The sequence below is a fragment of the Hyperoodon ampullatus genome, assembly GCF_949752795.1.
Source record: "Hyperoodon ampullatus genome assembly, chromosome: 8".
Lineage (NCBI taxonomy): Eukaryota > Metazoa > Chordata > Mammalia > Artiodactyla > Ziphiidae > Hyperoodon > Hyperoodon ampullatus.
Window position 1 is genome coordinate 44,879,871 of NC_136921.1, and position 20,554 is coordinate 44,900,424.

At 41.6% G+C, this 20,554-nt stretch overlaps 2 protein-coding genes across 2 annotated transcripts in view; one reads left to right on the forward strand and one right to left on the reverse strand.

The window, feature by feature from the left end:
* LOC307057494 (endonuclease V-like) overlaps positions 1-916 on the reverse strand; it is a gene marked incomplete at both ends in the record, with an annotated part of 37,798 nt that extends 36,882 nt beyond the window's left edge. The window contains 1 exon segment of the mRNA XM_079710688.1: positions 767-916. Within this exon segment, the coding sequence (XP_079566814.1) occupies positions 767-916 (150 nt within the window).
* On the forward strand, positions 915-20,181 carry LOC307057495 (serine protease 58-like; the record flags this gene model as incomplete). Its single annotated transcript, XM_079710689.1, is given in 7 exon segments — positions 915-1,003; positions 17,374-17,486; positions 18,030-18,210; positions 18,634-18,837; positions 18,839-18,882; positions 19,499-19,647; positions 20,032-20,181. Coding segments are annotated over 7 exon segments (930 nt in total).
* Between the last annotated feature and the right edge of the window lie 373 nt (positions 20,182-20,554).

The following is a 20,554-nucleotide window of genomic DNA, read 5'->3' on the forward strand; positions in this document are numbered from 1 at the left end:
GGTTAAAATGGTAAATTTTATGTTGCATGTATTTTACCACAATAAAAATAAAAAATTTTTAAACCCAGGAGGATAGCACTGCTAGATAGGGAAATTTGGAGGCAGATGGTCATACTTTATAGGAAGCTATTGGCTGCGCCTTAAAACACACATACAGATGAATACAGATGTGGACTTATACATACATAAACAGAACCCAGGTACCTAAACACAGATACCCAGATAAACACAAGAGTTTATACCTCTTGGTATGCACATACCTACAAACATACAGTTTGCACTTTGTATATACAGAAGGTTGATTTAAACCATCATCAGGATTTAACCTTCTGCTCAGTAGAGGTGCACACACCTACACATTATGTCATGAAGCAATATAGCCACACAGGTTAACCAAAGAACCTGTTCAACTAAAGAAAATCATGTTTTAGAGGTGAAAGGAAACAAATGCCTACACATACAGAAAGATATTCCACAGAATACCCTGATGCATGATGTAACAGTAAAAGGGTTCAAGGGCATGTAAATGGGTTCACTGATTGGTAGGTGGGAGAAGCAGGGTAGTAAGCAAAAAGCTGAGTGTTGTGTGGAAGGGAGGATGACTGATATGGGTGAGCAGGAAAATGAGTGGGGATCATAAGAAAGCATTATGCAGCTTCTTTGTCAAAGAGATTCAAGACGATAAGCTTGAGTTGCCAAATTTTACTCTTTTATTTCTTACTATCCGATCTCTGGCTGTCAGAGAACAAGCTGTACGCTTACTTACCTTTATAATTGCACTAGTCCCTTCAACTGGTCCCAACAACATTCCAGGATAGCTCTTAGGTGAAATCAGTGAGCTGCTTAGTATTCTTTCTGCCACGTACAGTAGACCCTCCTCACACATTGTCTGAGCTCGGCAGTGGAAAATCGCCATGCCCATTGGCAGCCAGTCAGGGACCCAGAGTGAGGAGGGACTATCCAGACTGACCAAGGTCTTTTTAATGATGGTCCAGCTGAGGAAGTGAGATGCTGGGAATGGTGAGTCAGGAGCGAATGATCAGCATTTACAGCTGGTGCTCAAAGCGGGTAGCCAATAAGGGGAGACAGACAAGATCCTCCAGAGGAGCAGTAACATTGAGGTATAAGCGCAAGGCCTCCCCCAGAACACACCTTTTATGTTGATCCTGTTGTCCTTTGTGGTAACAAAAGCTGTACCTTAGAAAGAGACTTACTTATGGCAATACTAGCTAGAGTCTTGCAGGAAATCATGAAGGAGGCAAAGGGTCCTGCCACTAGTCTTTTCCCGGCCTTTTCACCTCAGCACTGACACTTTATCTCCTTACCCCTCAGGGGATAATTCCCTTCTACCTCCTATTAAAATCCTGAGTGACTATGATAATTAACATCTTATCCTTCTCTGTTAGGAAAGAGATTTCTTAACTTACTGCTAAGCAGTAAAATCAGAATGAGTTACATACAGTTATCAGTATTTCCTCTTTTTCAACCTGCTTCTGAAAACCAAAAAACAGCCTAGGCTAGTATAGGCTAGTTATAATTATAATTCAGCAAACAAAGTGACATCTTGGTGTGTTCTGTTTTTTTTTTTCTGAGTGTCATAATTTTTGGAAGAGAGTATACTGGTTAATAAAAGTTGGTCTTTAATAGAAAAGCAAGACTGGCTTTGATTTTTGAGTGTAGGTGTTATCTTTTTTAAAAGTATACTACTTTGAATTAATTTTTAAATGAATATAGCTGCTATAATTTTAACAAATATTAATAAAATTTGGGATGTGTGTTTGTATGTGTAAGTGACAGAGATATATGATTTTGCTGAGTGAAGTCTACAGGTCATAAAATCACTATTCTTAATATTGAAAGCAATTAAAAAATGTTTTCATCATTGGGCTGTTATAAATCCATATTACATTATTTGAACTGTAAAGGATGTTGATTCTTGGATAAAATTATCATGTTCTGGCTCTTCACTTACTTTGAATTCAATTGTGGTGGAATTTCTTTGAAAATAATTTAACTTTTGTAAGCATGCATGCATGGATAACTCCAAAAACAAATATGAACTTGAAAAGCTGAACCTCTTCTGACAGCAGCTTGACTTATTCTGGAATAAATTAAGTAAGAGAAATATCAGAAGCATGTGGTCTCTTTTAGGTGTAACAAACTGGAGACAAATATTCTTGACTTGTGCCATATGAGAAACGATTCTTCGTATCTTTGCATATAACTCACATGCCTACACAAAATATCACAAGCCAGCTGCCTCTGCAGGTTTCCTACTCAGAGGAAAGAAAGCAGACCATTGTCAGAGTGAGGGAGGTGAGGAATGAAGAGCAGCAGCTATGTATGGACTCCACAGTTAGCTTAAGCCGGGCGCTGAGACGAGGGCCTACCCGGAACTTGGCTTCCCCCACCTCCCCACCACCCCCACCACGATGTCTGGGGCTCCATCAGGTGCTCAGGCAAGGGGGCTGTCTGGAAGACAGAGCCAGTGTGGGTAGCCAGGTGGTATTTTGTTTTGTTTTTTCTTTGAGATGCCTATGGATTAAAACTCTGTGTTTTTGCTTTAAACATTAGGGGTTTTCGTTTTTTGCTTTAAAATAAAAAAATAAATTTCTTTTTTTAGAAAAATATCACTTGTTTACATAGAAAAATTTTAAAACACAGGTAAATAAAAAATAGTATATGTAAAATATCAGTTTACAAACCTTCCATGTCTAGAATATTCCCATTTTGATTTTGATTTGATATATATTATGTATATAATCTTTCTTAAAATAAAAATGGGAATATTTTAGACATAGAGATTTGTAAACTGATGTTTTTACTTAATGTATAAGGAACATTGTTCAGCATTACTGAATAGACATCTAGGCATCGTTCACGACCACATGATATTTTATTAGAAGTAACATTATTATTATTATTTTATTTATTTATTTTTTGGCTGCCTTGGGTCTTCGTTGCTGCGCACGGGCTTTCTCTAGTTGTGGGGGGCTACTCTTCGCCATGGTGTGCGGGCTTCTCATTGCCGTGGCTTCTCTTGTTGCAGAACACGGGCTCTAGGTACACAGGCTCAGTGGTTGTGGCTCACAGGCTCTAGAGCACAGGCTCAGTAGTTGTGGCGCACGGGCTTAGTTGCTCCGCGGCATGTGGGATCTTCCCGGACCAGGGATCGAACTCGTGTCCCCTACATTGTCAGGCGGATTCTTAACCACTGTGTCACCAGGGAAGCCCTAGAAGTAACATTATTAATTTACCTTCAATTGCTGGGCATGTATCTCATGAAAGTGTTTCCCCATTATTAGCAATACAATGATAAACATACTTGTACATGCATCTGTTTATATTACCTGTTTATTTCCTCAGGATAAAATTCTAGAAGTAGAATTGTTGGCTATACTCTTAAGATTTTTGATTCATATAGACAAATTTCCCTTCAGTAAAGTTCTTTCAGTTTACATTCCAACCAGATGAGTGGCATCATGTTCATTTCTGTATACCCTCAAGAAAGTGGGGTATTCTTAAAATCTCATTTTAAAAGAAAATAAAAGGAAGAACTTGCACAGAAGCAATATATAAGTATAAATGAAGGAAATAAGAACAAGGCAATAGAAATAATGCTCTTTTTCTCCGACATATCCAACTCTGGTCAGATTCCTCTTTTATTTACTTATTTACTTAGGTCATGTTAGGGACACTGTGGTAGAGACAGTCACCAAACCTGTTTTCTTTTCCTCCTGTGCACACAGCTGGACTACGTTTCCCAGGAACCCTTTGGGGGAAGTGTGATCATGAGTTCCAGCCAACAGAATGTGGGTGGAAATGATATATGCTGTTTCCAAGCCTGGCCCCTGATCCTCCCAGCTGTTCTCTTCCTTTGTCTGTCTGAGGCAGGGGAACCTGCAGAGGACTCTAAAACCCTGGAAGATGTCGGTCTCAGGAAGGAGGAGCCCAGTTCCCTGAATCGCCTTATGGAAGGCCACTCATCAAATATGTACACAAAACTGTCACATATGCAATTAATAAATTCTATTGTCTTAACCAGTGAGATTATAGAAAAACTATAAAATTCAGGTATACAAAAGAAAAAAAGTACCCAGAATTCCAAAGACCAGAGATAGCTAATTGTTACAGAAATTACTCTACCCTGACAAATCCAAGCCTGTTGCTGCTTTTAGTCAACCCAAATTGGAATCAGTGGTTAAAAATGAGGGTTTGGTAATGTGTTCTCTTTCACAATCATCTCCCTCCTTCTCGAATACCTGTTATGGAAAATAAAAATCTATTATGTATTAGTAATTATCTTATGTATAAAAAACTGTTTATGTGTAAAGTATAATATATTCTTCTTTACATTATTCTCACACTCAAATATTCATGTCAAAGGAGTAAAAAATTGACATAAGTAGGGGCTTCCGTGGTGGCGCAGTGGTTGAGAGTCCACGTGCCAATGCAGGGGATGCGGGTTCGTGCCCCGGTCCGGGAGGATCCCACACGCCACGTAGGGGCTGGGCCCGTGGGCCATGGCCGCTGGGCCTGTGCTTCCGCGGCCTGTGCTCTGCAGCAGGAGAAGCCACAGCGGTGAGAAAACCCCCAAAAATTTGACATAAGTAAATATCACTTATCTGATTTTGGATGATGTCAGCCTGTGTCAAAAATGCATAAGGGAGAGACTAACTAATCATTCCGTCTGTTCCCCAAATTCCTCAGCTTTGAAGTTAGGAAGACCATGTGATTAGCTGTGGCCAATGAAATGTGAGCAGAAGCCGCAGGTGGTCCTTCTGGGCAGAGGCAGTGAAAAACCCATCTGAGATTCTCCTCTCTCTCTATCCCTGCTGCAGTGACCAAGGAGCTGTTGTAGCCACAGGATGGCAGAAACTCCATCATCATGGTCCTTGAATAATATGGCCTCCCCATCTGCAATAGGTATGTAGCAAGAGCAAGAAGTAAACCTTTCTTGTGTTAAGCCACTGGGATTTCAGATTAGTTGGGTAACTGCAACATTAGCCTATCTTGTCCTGACTTACACAAGGCTCACACATTCTATGTATCTTGTTCAATCTCCACATCAAAAATTCCAAACGTTGTGGAAGCTCAAAGCTACTACTAATCATTCTCAGACTGGTTACATGGGATTTGACTTCCTAGCTATAAAGGTAAAGAATCAGGACTTTAGAGCAGGGACAGGTGAGAGCTCCCTTCTTGTGAGTGCAGGAGTGATATTAATGCGAATAAGAGGCAAGTATAGTTTTGGATATTTCCAGGCCTAAAGTTACTTATGAAAAAAAGTATATTATGCTTACAGTATGTGAGAACCAATAATGGTATATGGGCATATTGCTCTACTAGGCAAGTGCATTGTATCACTTACTCTCCACCAGTTAATCATGAAAAGCGATGTATGGCAAGGAGTGGAGAAGTTAGTTTACAAAAAGGGAATATGAGATGAAGCACAGACCCTTTATACTCCTTCGGTATCTAATGGCTTTAAATGAATTCTCCTTAACTCATTGAATGATGCTTTTCCCTTGTATCTGAATTTTTTATAATGAGTGTGTATTTTTTTTTATATATTTTAAAATTTATTTATTTTTATTTATTATTTATTTTTGGCTGTGTTGGGTCTTTGTTGCTGCACGTGGGCTTTCTCTAGTTGCGGCGAGCAGGGGCTATTCTTTACTGCGGCACGTGTGCTTCTCATTGCGGTGGCTTCTCTTGTTGTGGAGAATGGGCTCTAGGCGCGCAGGCTTCAGTAGTCGTGGCACGCGGGCTTAGTAGTTGTGGCTCGCGGGTTCTAGAGCACAGGCTCAGTAGTTGTGGCTCACGGGGGGCTTAGTTGCTCCGCGGCATGTGGGATCTTCCCGGACCAGGGATCGAACCCGTGTCCCCTGCATTGGCTGGTGGATTCTTAACCACTGCTCCACCAGGGAAGTCCCTATTATTTTTATAATTAGAAAAAGGTATTTCTATTTTGGAAAAAAAAATCACTGTTGGTGAATGAAGAATTAATAATTGTTTCCGGGGCTTCCCTGGTGGTACAATGGTTAAGAATCCGCCTGCCAATGCAGGGGAAACAGGTTCGATCCCTGGCCTGGGAAGATCCCACATGCTGGAGCAACTAAGCCCGTGTGCCACAACTAGTAAGCCTGCACTCTAGAGCCCATGTGCCACAACTACTGAAGCCCACGCACCTAGAGCCTGCGCTCTGAAACAAGAGAAGCCGTGACAATGAGAAGCCCGCGCACCACAACAAAGGGTAGCCCCTCTCGCCGCAACTGGAGAAACTGGAGAAAGCCCGCGTGCAGCAACGAAGACCCAATACAGCCAAAAATAAAAACAAATAAATAAATAAATTTATTTTTTAAAAAAAGAATTGTTTCCTCCATTGACCTGGCAAAAACAGTGCTTATCAGCTTCCTTAACTATAATTCAAGGGCTAAGTTCCTTGACGGCAGATGCAGGTTGTAATTCTAGAAGGAAGCACAGCAGGGAGGCACATCATAGAGGCTCAAATATGGGAGTTGCATATTGAATGACTACCTACCCTGTGCCTATTGATCCATCATCTCTGTCATTCTGGGATTATTTCATTTAGTTTCAAATGATAATCTTAGTAGCTTTTGTGGGCTCTGGACTTGCTCATGAATTCACACTTGCCAGGGTCTAGAGATGCAATCATGGAATTGCCCAAAACAGTGAAAATCTGTGAATTTCTTGTTAAGTAAAATCTCTGTGCATAGACTTCACTTCACCATCATCATTATTCTCCCAGGTTAAACAAGACAAGCAATTACATTGCCAATTCCCTATCTTTTTACATCTTTGTATTGCCTATTTACTGCATGTAGATAAGTATATCAGAAATTATCTTGTTATAGCTGTAAATAAAATTCTTCTTATCCTATTACCCATTTAGCTCCTTTTTCTGTGGCAAGTTATTTGCTGTCATTTCTTGGTCTATGAACAGCTGAAGGTCACTTTTTAGATAAGAAATGCAGCCAAAGTATCTCAATTTTCCCATTTTTAAAAAGTTTTGACTATCAGGAATGTAAGATAGGGTTTAATTTGTGATAATTACCAAATTTCAAGTAAGTGGTAAATGAAAATTGCCTGGTATTATGTAAGGAGGGGGTAATTTAGAGTCTTTGTGGGAAGCAATTGGTATTTTAAATAAGCCTGTCTGTAGACATCATGTGTCTAAAACTATTTTAAAGGGCTCTATGAAGCTCTATGCCTTTAAATTTATCTTACTATTATAGTCATTTTACTAGCTAAGGAACTGCAGCCATCTATCTCTGGCTGTCTCTTTCTGACACCCACAGATGTATATACACCCACACACTCACCCACGCAAACCTACACTCTGACTCACATTCAAAACGATTGTCAAAAAATCCCCACTCCTTGTCTAACTAAAGTGTTCCTTTCAAACACATGCTATTTGTCTGATCTATTTCCATGTATCTGTGAGTCAACTGAGTCTTGTCCGATCTACCCAGTAGACTAGAGCCTACATGTATGTTTTTTCATATGGATTTGGCAAACCCGATTCATATTCTAGCATATGGAAATCATAAAAGCCTGGTGAGCTATTTTTTTTTACTGACAACACTTCTGACACCAAATGTATGGGGTTTTTCCTCACACCAACCAATTTTCAAACTCTCCAGACACCAACTAAGTGACCCACAATTCATTTCTGACACTAGCTACCAGTTAGTGCAGACCCCATAGGTTAAGGACTCATTCCTACAAGACTGTCCCCACTTCAGACAACCGTCTCAAGTCCCAGGCCACCTGTACTTCTGATCGACAGGCTATAAATTGGGTGTTCCCATGACCCGCCTCTTCCCATGACCCGCCTCAGGTTCCATAATTTGATAGAACAGCTGACAGAACTCCGAAATAGTTTACTTGCTATTACCAGTTTATTACAAATGATGCAACTCAGGAGCAGCCAACTGGAAGGAGTGCACTGGACAAAGTATAAGGTGGTTGGGGGGAAGGGGTGGCACAGAGCCCTCTGGGCATACTACCCTCCCAACACCTTGATGTGTTCACCAATTAGGAAGCTCTCTGAAGTTTATCATTTAGGGGTTTTTAATGGAGGTTCCATACATGGGCATGATTGATTAAATCATTGAACATTTGTAATTAAATCAATCTCCAGCCCCTCTCTTTCTCCTTTGGAGGTCAGTGGGGTGGGCTTGAAAGTTCTCTCTCTCTAATCATAAGGTTGGTTCCACAACCAGCCCTCATCCTGAAGCTATCTAGGGGCCTACCAAGAGTCACCTCGTTAGCATATACAATTCAGGTACGATTGAAAGGGGCCGCTATTGGTTTCTTGGATGCAAGACAAAATTCTAAAGTGCTGCTACTTAGTTCAATGAGTTCAATCATCAATGCTTGGCTGACTCAATGTCCTTTTTAAAATATGCCAACAAACCTAGGAACCCTAGTAGGGGTCATAGGAATAGGGCAGGCAGTTTGGTTTAGCAGGAGGGCTGGCCTCTTGACCTGATTACCTCCTGATCACCTGGTTCCCTTTCAAATAAGGACCAAATAGAAAAACACCAACCTTCCACCATTACCATCACCTTGTCTTCAGAGACAACTTCTAACAGAGCTGACTCCCTTCCCATGGGCCCCAAATCATCTGAGTCATGGGCTCTAGGGCCTGATAAGTCTAACAGGAGCCTGATGTGTATCAAAAATATCTATCAGAATGAAAACAACTTTTTTATTAGATTGAGGGATAAAGAAGGGCATTTAAAACAATAGTCAACATCACGGTGCAGAATTTAAATATATGCTTACACCATTTGAGGTAAATGCTTGCTCAGCAAGAAACAGATTTCCATTTTTAACCACTCTTTTCTTGTGACCTTTGTGTAGATTGCAATTGAGAAACCTATCTATAGGAACCTTAACATTTTCAGAAGTAGCACATGAATTTTCAGTGCATTCAAAATACAGATTAGTCTGAGGTTATCAAAATAGAGTCATATTTCAAAATAAGAAGTACTGTGAGTCAGGACAGCCCTACCAATTATAGCAACCCTGTTTCTGAAAGGCTTAAGGCCTGGGCCAGCCTGCATGGTAGCAAAGCAATGTTTTATCAAAATGGTATAATTAGGAATGTGTGGCAGTATTTAAACCCCTCCTCCCAAGAGCTCCACCACACTTTTTTAACATGTTTATAAATATTTGCTTTTGTGCCATTTTAGGGGGAGCTTTCCATACAAACATTTGACTTCCAGTGAGTCATCCCCAGTCTGGTTCACACCCAAAAGCTGCCTGCTTGGCTATCAATGAATATTGGGCTCAATAACTTGCCTTATTTTATAATTGACTTGAATGAAGATGGAGAAGGTGGTAGAAGGAGAAAGACATATTCAGCTAAATATAAGAACACTCTTGTTTCCTTACAAGAGTTTGACAACTATGCACCATAACCTAACTACCATTTAAGCTTACCTCGATGCCAGATTGTGATGAATTTGTATTTGGCCTTTAAAAAAACATCTGGATAATTTTACCTAATAGTGTTACATTTTTCTAGTCATCATGTGTATTTTCTAGCTAAGGACATCCCAGAATTCAAATTACTAAAGAGAAATTTTACTTTTACTGTTATAATTACAGTTATTGGATCCTAAAGCCATCAACTTAAAAAGCAACTGGAAGAATAAATCACCTTTCCGCCCATATTAAAATTGAAGAAAATAAGTGTCCTTAGATGAGATTTTAATTCTTTTCTGAACTGGAATTGTAAAACTTTTTCTTTTTGTAAATAAGGAAGCAACAGTTATTAAGCATATGAACTGGCAATGATTTCTATTTCCATTCCCAAAGGGCAAAATTTGGGAGTTGAAGTGGGACAGTATATATCCTGGAGGGAGGATATCGACATGGAAAGAAAAGAAACTAAAATTGCTTTGCATAATAATGTGAATTATGGAATTTCTTTTAAAGAGAAATAAGTACCTTGCAAATTAAGTGGAATATACTATTTATTCTTCTTTATTGGATTAAAAAGGATTGCAAACTCAGGCTCCCTATATCTTGAATTGCACACTATGTTCCCAGTCATATTTTGTTTGCATATTATGTATTAAATGCTTAGGAATGATCTTTGTGCTCTCTTACCTTCCAAAAACATTCTTCCCATTTTCTTGAAACGTATACTTCTCTCTGTCTACATTTCATTCTTCCCAGTGTTTATATGGACTTGGATATAAAACTATACCACTTTCTTCTTTACTTTAAGAAAAATGATCTTATTCATACACTGATGAATGGCAACTCTCACTTAGCCTTAGTGTGAAAGAGACAATAAGGAGTGGTGAGGACTGTGATAAAATAGAAAAGCATATGCCCATCTGAAATGAGTATCTACTTCTAAGCACCAGAAAAAAATGGCAATAGCCAGATCTTCCAATTTGTCAAAAGAAGTCTGAAAGTATTTCAATGTTTTGTTGTTGTTTTGGTTTTTTTTTGCGGTATGCGGGCTTCTCACTGTTGTGGCCTCTCCCGTTGCGGAGCACGGGCTCCAGACGCGCAGGCTCAGCGGCCATGGCTCACTGGCATAGCCGCTCCGCGGCATGTGGGATCTTCCCGGACCGGGGCATGAACCCGTGTCCCCTGCATCGGCAGGCGGACTCTCAACCACTGCGCCACCAGGGAAGCCGCAATGTTTTATGAATAATTCAGTGCTTTAAAAACAAGCAACTCCATTCTAAGAGGCTCAGAATGTACTGTGGGATAAAAGCTACATTAGTGGGGAAGACCAAGTGGAATATCTGAAACATTTCCTCCCTTACCAAGATAGTAAATTAAAAATAATACCACATCCTGGGGGAAATGGCAGAGATTAATGCTACCCTTTAAGACCTAAAGAATGTAGGGTGATAATGCTCATTTATCCCCATTTAATTCACCAGTCTTGCCCTGACAAAAATGTCTGATCCTGGGGAATACGAAACTCAACCAAATAGTTGCCCTAATTGCAGTTGCTATGCCAGATGTATCAATAATATCTCTGCTGGAACACATTAATATGGCCTCAGGTACCTTGTGTTGATTAGCAGATGCCTTCATTTCCATTCCTATCAAGGAGAGGGAACAGATGCATGTGAATAACACAGACATTTACAGTCTTTTTTTTTTTTTTACAACTTTATTGGAGTATAATTGCTTAACAATGGTGTATTAGTTTCTGTTTTATAACAAAGTGAATCAGTTATACATATACATCTGTTCCCATATCCCTTCCCTCTTGTGTCTCCCTCCCTCCCACCCTCCCTATCCCACCCCTCCAGGCAGTCACAAAGCACTGAGCTGATCTTCCTGTGCTATGCAGCTGCTTCCCACTAGCTATCTACCTTACGTTTGGTAGTGTATATATGTCCATGTCTCTCTCTCGCTTTGTCACAGCTTACCCTTCCCCTTCCCCATATCCTCCAGTCCATTCTCAACTAGGTCTGTGTCTTTATTCCTGTTTTACCCCTAGGTTCTTCATGACATTTTTTTTCTTAAATTCCATATATATGTGTTAGCATACGGTATTTGTCTTTCTCTTTCTGACTTACTTCACTCTGTATGACAGACTCTAGGTCTATCCACCTCATTACAAATAGCTCAGTTTCGTTTCTTTTTATGGCTGAGTAATATTCCATTGTATATATGTGCCACATCTTCTTTATCCATTCATCGGATGATGGACACTTAGGTTGCCTCCATCTCTGGGCTATTGTAAATAGAGCTGCAATGAACATTTTGGTACATGACTCTTTTTGAATTCTGGTTTTCTCAGGGTATATGCCCAGTAGTGGGATTGCTGGGTCATATGGTAGTTCTATTTGTAGTTTTTTAAGGAACCTCCATACTGTTCTCCATAGTGGCTGTACCAATTCACGTTCCCACCAACAGTGCAACAGGGTTCCCTTTACTCCACACCCTCTCCAGCATTTATTGTTTCTAGATTTTTTGATGATGGCCATTCTGACTGGTGTGAGATGATATCTCATTGTAGTTTTGATTTGCATTTCTCTAATGATTAATGATGTTGAGCATTCTTTCATGTGTTTGTTGACCAGGGTTAATTCTTTTGCCTTTGGTCATGATATAACCCTAAGGAACCTGGACTGCCTGGACATTCTGCATATCATCACAGTGATCCACTATATTGGTGATATCATGTGTGGTGATTTTCAAGTATGCCCACAAATCCTTTGGTATTTCTTCCTTCAAGAGGTGGAGCTTAATTTCTCTCCCCCTGAGTGTGGACTGGACTTAGTGACTTGCTTCTAACAAATAGATTAGTGCAGAAGTATGATGTGTGACTTCTGAGACATTACAGCTTCATTCCTTGCTCTCTCTTGGGTCACTTGCTATTAGGGAAGTCAGGTACCATGTGATAAGGACACTGAAATAGCTCTACAGAGAGGGTCATGTGGAAAGGAACTGAGGCCTCCTGCCAAAAGCCATTTAAGCCATCATAAAAGCAGATCCTCTAGCCCAGTCAAGCCTTCAGATGACTGCAGCCTTGGACAGCATCTTGCCTATAACCTCATGGGAGACCCTGAGCCAGAATCACTCAGGTATACGACTCCTGAATTCCTGACCTACAAAAACTGTGAGATAATAAACATTTACTGTTTTAAACTGCTATGTAATTTCAAAGAGAGCAGCAGATAACTACTATATCAGGTTAATCAGAGCAGGTGATTAAGCAGTGTCAAGAATGTTAGAGGCCTTGGCAAGAAACATGTGCTCTAGAGGGTAAAAGATATATCCTAAGAAGATTCAGAGGTTCTCTACCTCACTGTCTAGTGGACTGGGACATGCCAGGTGTCCCAGCACTAAGAAGAAGCATAGTGCCCAGTGGGCTTTTGGGGTTCTGGAGTCAGCATATTCAACCCTTGGAAATATTGCATTTAACCATTTCCTGTGTGATATGGAAGTCTGCCAGCTTTGAGTGGGGTCCAGAGGAAAAGCTCTGAAGAAGTCTCAGGCTATGGTACGAGGAGCACTGCTACTTGGGCCATACTACCTAGCAGACCTATTAGAGGTATCTGTGGTGGGAGAAGAAATTTTTTGGCGCTTTCAGCAAGCCCTAGTAAGAGAATCACCATGTAAACTGTAGAGTTCTGGAACAATGTCATGCCATCTGCAGCAGCGACCATTCAAAAAATAGTCCCTGATGTGCTGCTGTGCCCTGGTAGAGACAGAGTACCTGACCTTGGAATATCCAGTAAACATGCAGCCAGAACTATTCATTGTAAGGTGTGTTCTGTCAGATCCACTAAGTCATAGTCATGTGAGCCCCAGCAGAAGTCCAGTAAGACAGAAGTGATATATCTAGGATTGGTCCTGAGCAGGGCCAGAGGACAAGTAAGCTGCATAAGTAGATGGCTCAGATTTCTGTGTCACCCACCACTATGGCATTGTTGCCCGTTCCTCAGTTTACACATATGGTTGTTTTGGGGGGCAGGCAGGGGGATTCCCTTATGACCAGCCCTTGTAAGAGAAAAAATCTGTGCTTGGTACACAGATGGGTCAGCTTCATATGTGGTAAAGTCAGAAATGGACTCTTACACTATAACCCCATTCAAACATGGCCCTAGAAGACAGTAGTGAAAGGAAACTCTTCCAATAGGAAGAGATTTATGGTACACCTAGTCATCTACTTTGTGTGGAAAGAAAAGTAGCCTGAAAAAAAATATATGGGACTCATCTCAGTGATGAATAGTGTGGCTGCTTGCTTCAGGGTTTGGAAGGAGAAAGCTTAGAAAATTGAGAAGCAGATCTAGGGAAGAGGCATGTGGATGGACCTGTAGGAGTCCATTTCTCCAGCTTCTGGAAGTATTAAAGGACTCCCATCTAGAAGATATTTTTAAAAACCTTCACATCTCAATTATAAGGAAAGAATCCAATTTTTAAATGGATTTGAACAAACACTATCAAAGAGTATACATGAATGACAAGCACATGAAAAGATGTTTAATGTCATTAGTCACTAGGGAAATGCAAATTAAACCCCAAATTTAAAACACTATTTCACAGTTATGAGGATAGCTGAAATTAAAGACTGAGCACACTGTACACTTAAAACCAATACAATGTTGTTTATCAATTATATCTCAATATATTTGTGTGTGTGTGTGTGTGGTACGCGGGCCTCTCACTGTTGTGGCCTCTCCCGTTGCGGAGCACAGGCTCCAGACGCGCAGTCCCAACGGCCATGGCTCACGGGCCTAGCCGCTCCGCGGCATGTGGGATCTTCCTGGACCGGGGCACGAACCCGTGTCCCCTGCATCGGCAGACAGACTCTCAACCACTGCGCCACCAGGGAAGCCCTATATCTCAATTTTAAAAAAAATTTTTAAAAGATTGAGTGCATCAAGTGTTTGTGAAGATATAGAGGAACTGGAACTCTCATACACTTCTGGTGAGAATGTAAAATACTTTGGAAAATAATTTGGCCATTTCTTTCAAAATTAAACCATTACCTACTATATGTAATCCAGCCATTTCACCTTTAGTTATCTACCCAAGAGAAAAGGAAACGTATGTCTACATAAAGACCCATGTATATAGTGATTTCATAGAAGTTTTATTTGTAGCAGCCCAAAACTGGAAACAACCCAAATGTCCATTAATGGGTAAATAAATAAACAAATTTTGGTATACCGATACAATGGAATATTACTCAGCAGTGAAAATAAATGAACTCTAGAGTCATACAGCAACATGTATGAATCTCAAATAAATTATGCTGAGTGAAAGTGGCCAGATGAAAAAAGAGAACATACTGTATGATTTATTTATCTAAAATTCTAGAAAATGTAAATTAACCTACAGTGACAGAAAGCAGATTAGTAGTTACCAAGGTGGTGGGTGAGAGGGAAAGAAGAGGGTATTACAAAGGGACATAAGGAGTCTTTTGGGAATATTAATTACCAAATTGTACACTTGAAATATGTAGAGTTATTGTATTGTATGTCATTATGCTTCAATTAAGCTATTAAAAGAAAAAAAGATTAAATCTCATGTCAATGACATCCAGTACGTCACCCTTGGTATGATCAAATACCATGATCTGGGAATGCTATTCCCACTATAACTCACAGGGAAGTGACCTAAGTCAAGCCAGGGAGCTTAGATTCCCTGGAGTCAGTCAGGTCAGTGTTGCAGATTGTTGAGAGTTTTAAGTCAAGAGATAAGCAGATGGTATTCACTCATTCATCTAAAAAAGTTGTGTGTGTGTGTATGTGTGTGTAAAATCTGTGTGGGGCCAGGCATTATGCTAGGATCTGGAGACACAGAGCTGAATCAGATATAAATCCTATCCTTAAGGAAGTCAAGGTTATGAACCAGGTAAATGGAGCTTCTTAAGTTTGAGACCATCCAGAAGTATGTGAGGGTCTGATAGGATGAGCTGTGAGCATGGAAGTGTCAGACCGAGATCAGGCAGAACTAGGGTTGGGCACCGAGGTAGAGCTACATTGATCCAAGGGGATCTCTAAGGATCCAGTTTCTGGCCTTTTGACATCTAATCTTGAGCCACTCAGCAAGGGTTGTGGGCAGCGACAGACTCCCTGACAAGGAGTGGGTAGCGTAGGTTCCCCCAAATATGTCTATACAATGAGCCAAAGAATGTAAGGGCACATGTATGGTAATGGTCAAAGTGAAGAATACTGAAGAAACTGGCTGGCCTAGAGTAGAAAGTTCATAGTAGAGAAGAGAGAAAAATAATGCTCCAGGAAACAGTTTGGGGATTGGAGGAGTAGACTCAAATTGGAATCGAAGGGGCTCTTAAAATCCAGTCTGAACAAGTGGAGCTCAGTGGGTACCAGACAGGGATTAGCACAATGGAGAGCAGAGAAGCAGAGTCTTCCTCAGTGTAGTTAGGGTTGTAGCCAGATCAAAGGATGAATGAGAAGACTTTCTTGTGGCTATGAACTCAGAAAGAATAGCCAAGGACTCACAGCCAATCAGGGGAATACATTAAAAAGAGTCAGGGCCACTGTTTAACCAAATGATAGGGGGAGGAGCCAGTCCTTGCTCATTAGGCAGGGAATGCATAGATGACCTTTGATGAAGGAAGTCAAGGGGCTTTTGACCAGGAGCCTAGGAGAAGAAGGTATTCAGATCAGGGCAGAAATAGGTGCCTGTGGGGTACTGATGGGAGATGCTCAGGTGTGGCGGGGGAGGCCAAACTAAGAGGGATAAAAGCCAAAGATTACAGCCAATTTTTAAAAAGAAGTTAGGATACACAGGGACTAGAGTGGGATAAGTGGCCCTGTGAATCTGGGTTGGCCATGCAACTTGATTTGGTCAATGGACATTAGCAAATATGACATATGCAGAGGCTTTAAAAGTGCTGGGCATTGGAACTTAGCATTTTGCTGATCTTGGGAACACTGTCAGCTACCATCATATAAATGATCTTGGGCTAGTCTGTTGGATGATGATAGACATGTGGCCCAGTTACACCCATCACTCCAGCCAACCACCAGGCGTGTTCATGGGACCATTGACTGTCAGCTGTCACAGATGAATGACTAAGCCCTGCTGAGGGCAGAAGAACTGCGCCGCTGAGTCCATCCCAAATTGGCAACCCAAAGAATTGTGAGCAAATAATTGACTGCTGTTTTAAGCCACTAAGTTTTGAGGAAATTTGCTGTGTAGCAAATGCTGGCTGGTACATTCTACTATGTATCCCTTTGACTTCATTCCAAGGGAGGTCTGCGCTAAGCATATCCTGTCTGTCTCTGACTGGTTCTGCAAATATTCAGGGAGAGGTCAGTGATATCTTGGGGATAGAGAAAGATGACATGGGATGGGGACAGTGTGACATAAGGAGAGGATGACATGGGGGTAGAGCCAGTGTGACATGAGGGCAAGGGCCCTCACACGATATGGGTCAGTGTGACATGGGGGAGGGCTCAGTGTGTTAGGTGAGGGGGTCTGTACCTCATAGAAGAGGGAGTTTATTTTTAAGCTGAGGGCTGGTAAATGTCACACAGAGAGGTAGAGATCAGCCACACTGAGTGAGGACAGGTGAGTAAACCTAAGGGAACCAGGGGGCTGAAGTATTACAAGAGACAGTAGACTAGGGCAGACAGGATTGGCCAGTTGAGATTTCTCTTTGCTAATAAAGGAGAACAAAGTTCTTGGTTTATAGTACATCCCCCTGGGGGTCAGGCATCTCACCCTGGATAAATTTCCCAGACTGCAGTGGGAAGGCAGACCCTCTAGAGAGATAGGGACTGTCTTTCCTCCCTCTGATGTCATCCTCCCTTAGTTCAGCGCCACTTGCTCCCTTGAACCTCCCCACCCCTTTTTGTAATTTCTCCCCTTGCAAAGCTTCCAGAGCATCAGGCTGGTTGGTAGTTCACTCCCTTCCCAGGTCTTCTCGCTGGAAGAGGGTGTGGAGACAGCAGACATGAAGAGCCTCCTCACTATTCTGACAGTGACTGGTGAGTGCAGGTTCCTATTTTGGCTTAAAATTTTGAAAAGGTCATATTGGAAGAAAGTGTAGGATCTCTTCACCCCAAGATAACAGGGGTGAAGAGATCATCAGAAAGATAAGAATTCAGGACCCCAGGGATTGGTAGTTTTGTAGAACATTCAGAGATAACTAGAGTCCACTGATTTTTCCCCTGGCTCCATCAGCACAGGAGAAGATTCAGACCAAGATGAAACTTTACACAAATAGGTGGTGGATATTGGCAAAAAATGTGATTTTGCTGTATAGCTGGGAAGGAAGCTTGGAGAAAAGAAGGAAGAATCAAAAGGAAGAAAGGAAGGGAGAGGAGGAGTGAGTAAGAAGGAGGACACAAATGCAGAAGGAAGTCCAAGGAGAAATTAACAGAAAGATTCTGAAATAGTTTAATAGTACTTTAAGTACCAAAAACACATTGACCATTTCAAAGCACTTCCACATAAAACATCTCAGACGTCCATGCTCTGGAACGTCTGCCCCTGTCTCTAAGATTCTGCCTTCCTTCCCCATCTGACAGCAGTAACAACAACAACCATAACACCAACACCAGAACAAGCAAAATCAGTCAGGCAATTCAGTCAGGCGAACAGCAAAATTGTGTCAACTTTTCTGGTTTTCCTGAACTCAGAAAATGAGGCTTGTTTGGGGACCCTGATCCACAAACAGTGGGTTCCCACTGCAGTGCACTGCTTCTTACCGTGAGTGATGGGGCTCCTGGAGGGAGAGGTGTTCCCCCTTAGTCACTGGGATTGCTCAGCCCTGAAGAGACTTGCCCAGGGGACTCTCAAGCCTAAGAAGTGGTTGGAAGGAGGAAGGAAATAGCTCTAGGTGGTTATGAGTTAGATTTCTGGGTAGGATGATGTAGACGGAGGGGATTGGGGAAGCTGAGGACCAGGGAATGAACCAATAGGGAAGAAAAGACTATATGCAATGTGGTACAGATCAAAGAATTATAGAACAGCAATGGAAATTGTCATTTGCCAGGCAAGGAGATGGGGGTCTTGGCAAGTTTAGGAAGGAACTTGTGTAAAGTCACAAAGCAAGTTAGGGTGAGAAAGGATGCAAATTGAACAATAGAATAATATCTATTTCCTCTACTAATCCTTCATGGCCTGTTCTAGATTTCTTGAGATAGAGATTGCTACTTTAAAAGGGAGTTTCCAAAACAAGATGAAGAACCTAAGACCCATGCTTACTATCCAACATCCAAGTTTCACCTGGGATTCTGCTGAGCATGACATCATGCTCATCAAGCTGACAGATCCCCTAAAGCTCAATGATCAGGTGAAGCTGGTGGTTCTGCCCCATACCACGACTGACAGAAGACAATTGCACAGTCTTTGGCTGGGGCTGGTCATGGAAGAATTCCAGTGAGTGACCCTCAGGACAGACGCTTAGTGCTCCTTGAATGTCCGCTCAGTGAGGATTATCAGATACTTTTTACTATAGATCAAGAAAGCTGTTAGGGTCCTGAGAACTTATATATCTTAACTTCTAATTTTATTCATGTGGAAACTGAGGCCCAAATTGGTGATAAGATATACCTAGGGGTAACATGACTATTTATGGCTGGAGGTCTCTGGAATCCAGTATTCTTGACTCATTTACCACTCAGATGTGGGTGAAGGGGTGTATGGGTGAGGAAGGGGTTGGAGGGTCACCCTGCTGGTAATGCTGAATGTGGCTCATTCATTAGAAACTTACAGACATGCATTTACAAGTAAAAGCATGCACGGTTACAAGCCCAAGGCATGTAGTTTACAACACTGGAACCAGATGTTAGTTTTCTCATTTTGTCTCTTTTCTTCTTCTCTGGTTCCTTTTCATTTTGGTTTTTTCTTTCATTGCATGATAGAGAGGTCAGTTACAGGTAAGAGGGAGGGAAGGAGAGAAGAAAGGGAGATGGATATGTGAAGGATCAAAGGAAAACAAAGTCCCTCTCTCTCTCTCCCCTCCCCCCCACCCCATGTATGTGCATGTGCTCAGATGTAAAACCTGATGTCGAGATAAACCAGACTGTCTTTTGCTTCCCTAATGAATATTGCCAAGATTCCCCTATAGGAAAAATGCCTGTTAAAATCACAGAGAACATGTTCTGTGCAGGATCATCTCTGGATAGCACACACTCATGTAAGGTAACTCTTTTCCCTTAGCCCCTCCTAAGTTTGCTCTGTGACACTGTTTTGGGGTCCACATATCTCCCTCAACCCAATCCAGTTTCCTGTCTACATCCAAGAAGAGATGAAGGTAATTACAGTCCAGGAAGGAATGTGTCCTCCTTCCAATCATGAATGAACTTAGATGTCAAGGTGGAAACAGCTGAGTGTTCTCATTTCTCCATGGCTTCCTCTGATGTAGCCTAGGGTGAGTGATGGGATGGGCCCAAGATAGCCACCAGACATTTCTTCCAACCTTTATCACCTAAATCTTTCTGTTCTGGGCTCCTCAGATGGGGACTTGGTACTAGGTCATCTTTGTTCTGGCTACTCTTCCTGACCCATCTCTCCTCTTTCTAACAGGAAGTAGCTGCTGCCCCAATTCTGTGCCAATATCAGCTCCAAGGGATCTTATCCTGGTCAGAAGGGTATATTCTGAGAGGTGATGTTGGCTACTACGCCAAGGTTTCTCACTATACAGACTGGATCCTCAAAGTCATCAACACCTACTGAGCTCTCTCTATTCCTTCTCCCAACAACCTCAGAATTGGGTCTACCATCCTTGACCCTTTTTTCCCTCTAGCCTCAGAACAAGATGGGAATAGACTTTTTGGCTATAAGAAGTTTTCTGTTCCTTCTTTTCTCTTGACTGCTCTTCTCCTTTCTCAGTCCCAGCCTGAATGATCATCAAAGGATTTGAGCTGAATAATGTTCTAATAAATGGGATGACTTCTCACCACTCCTTTCCTCTCTTCCTACTTTCTACTTACCTGCTATGTTTCCTCAGACTTTTCTGGAGCCGTTCTCCCCACCACAACCCTCCAGAGGACATATGGGCTTTAGGAATGTGACAGTGAGATTGTGAGCACCTCTAGGGTGACTCCTT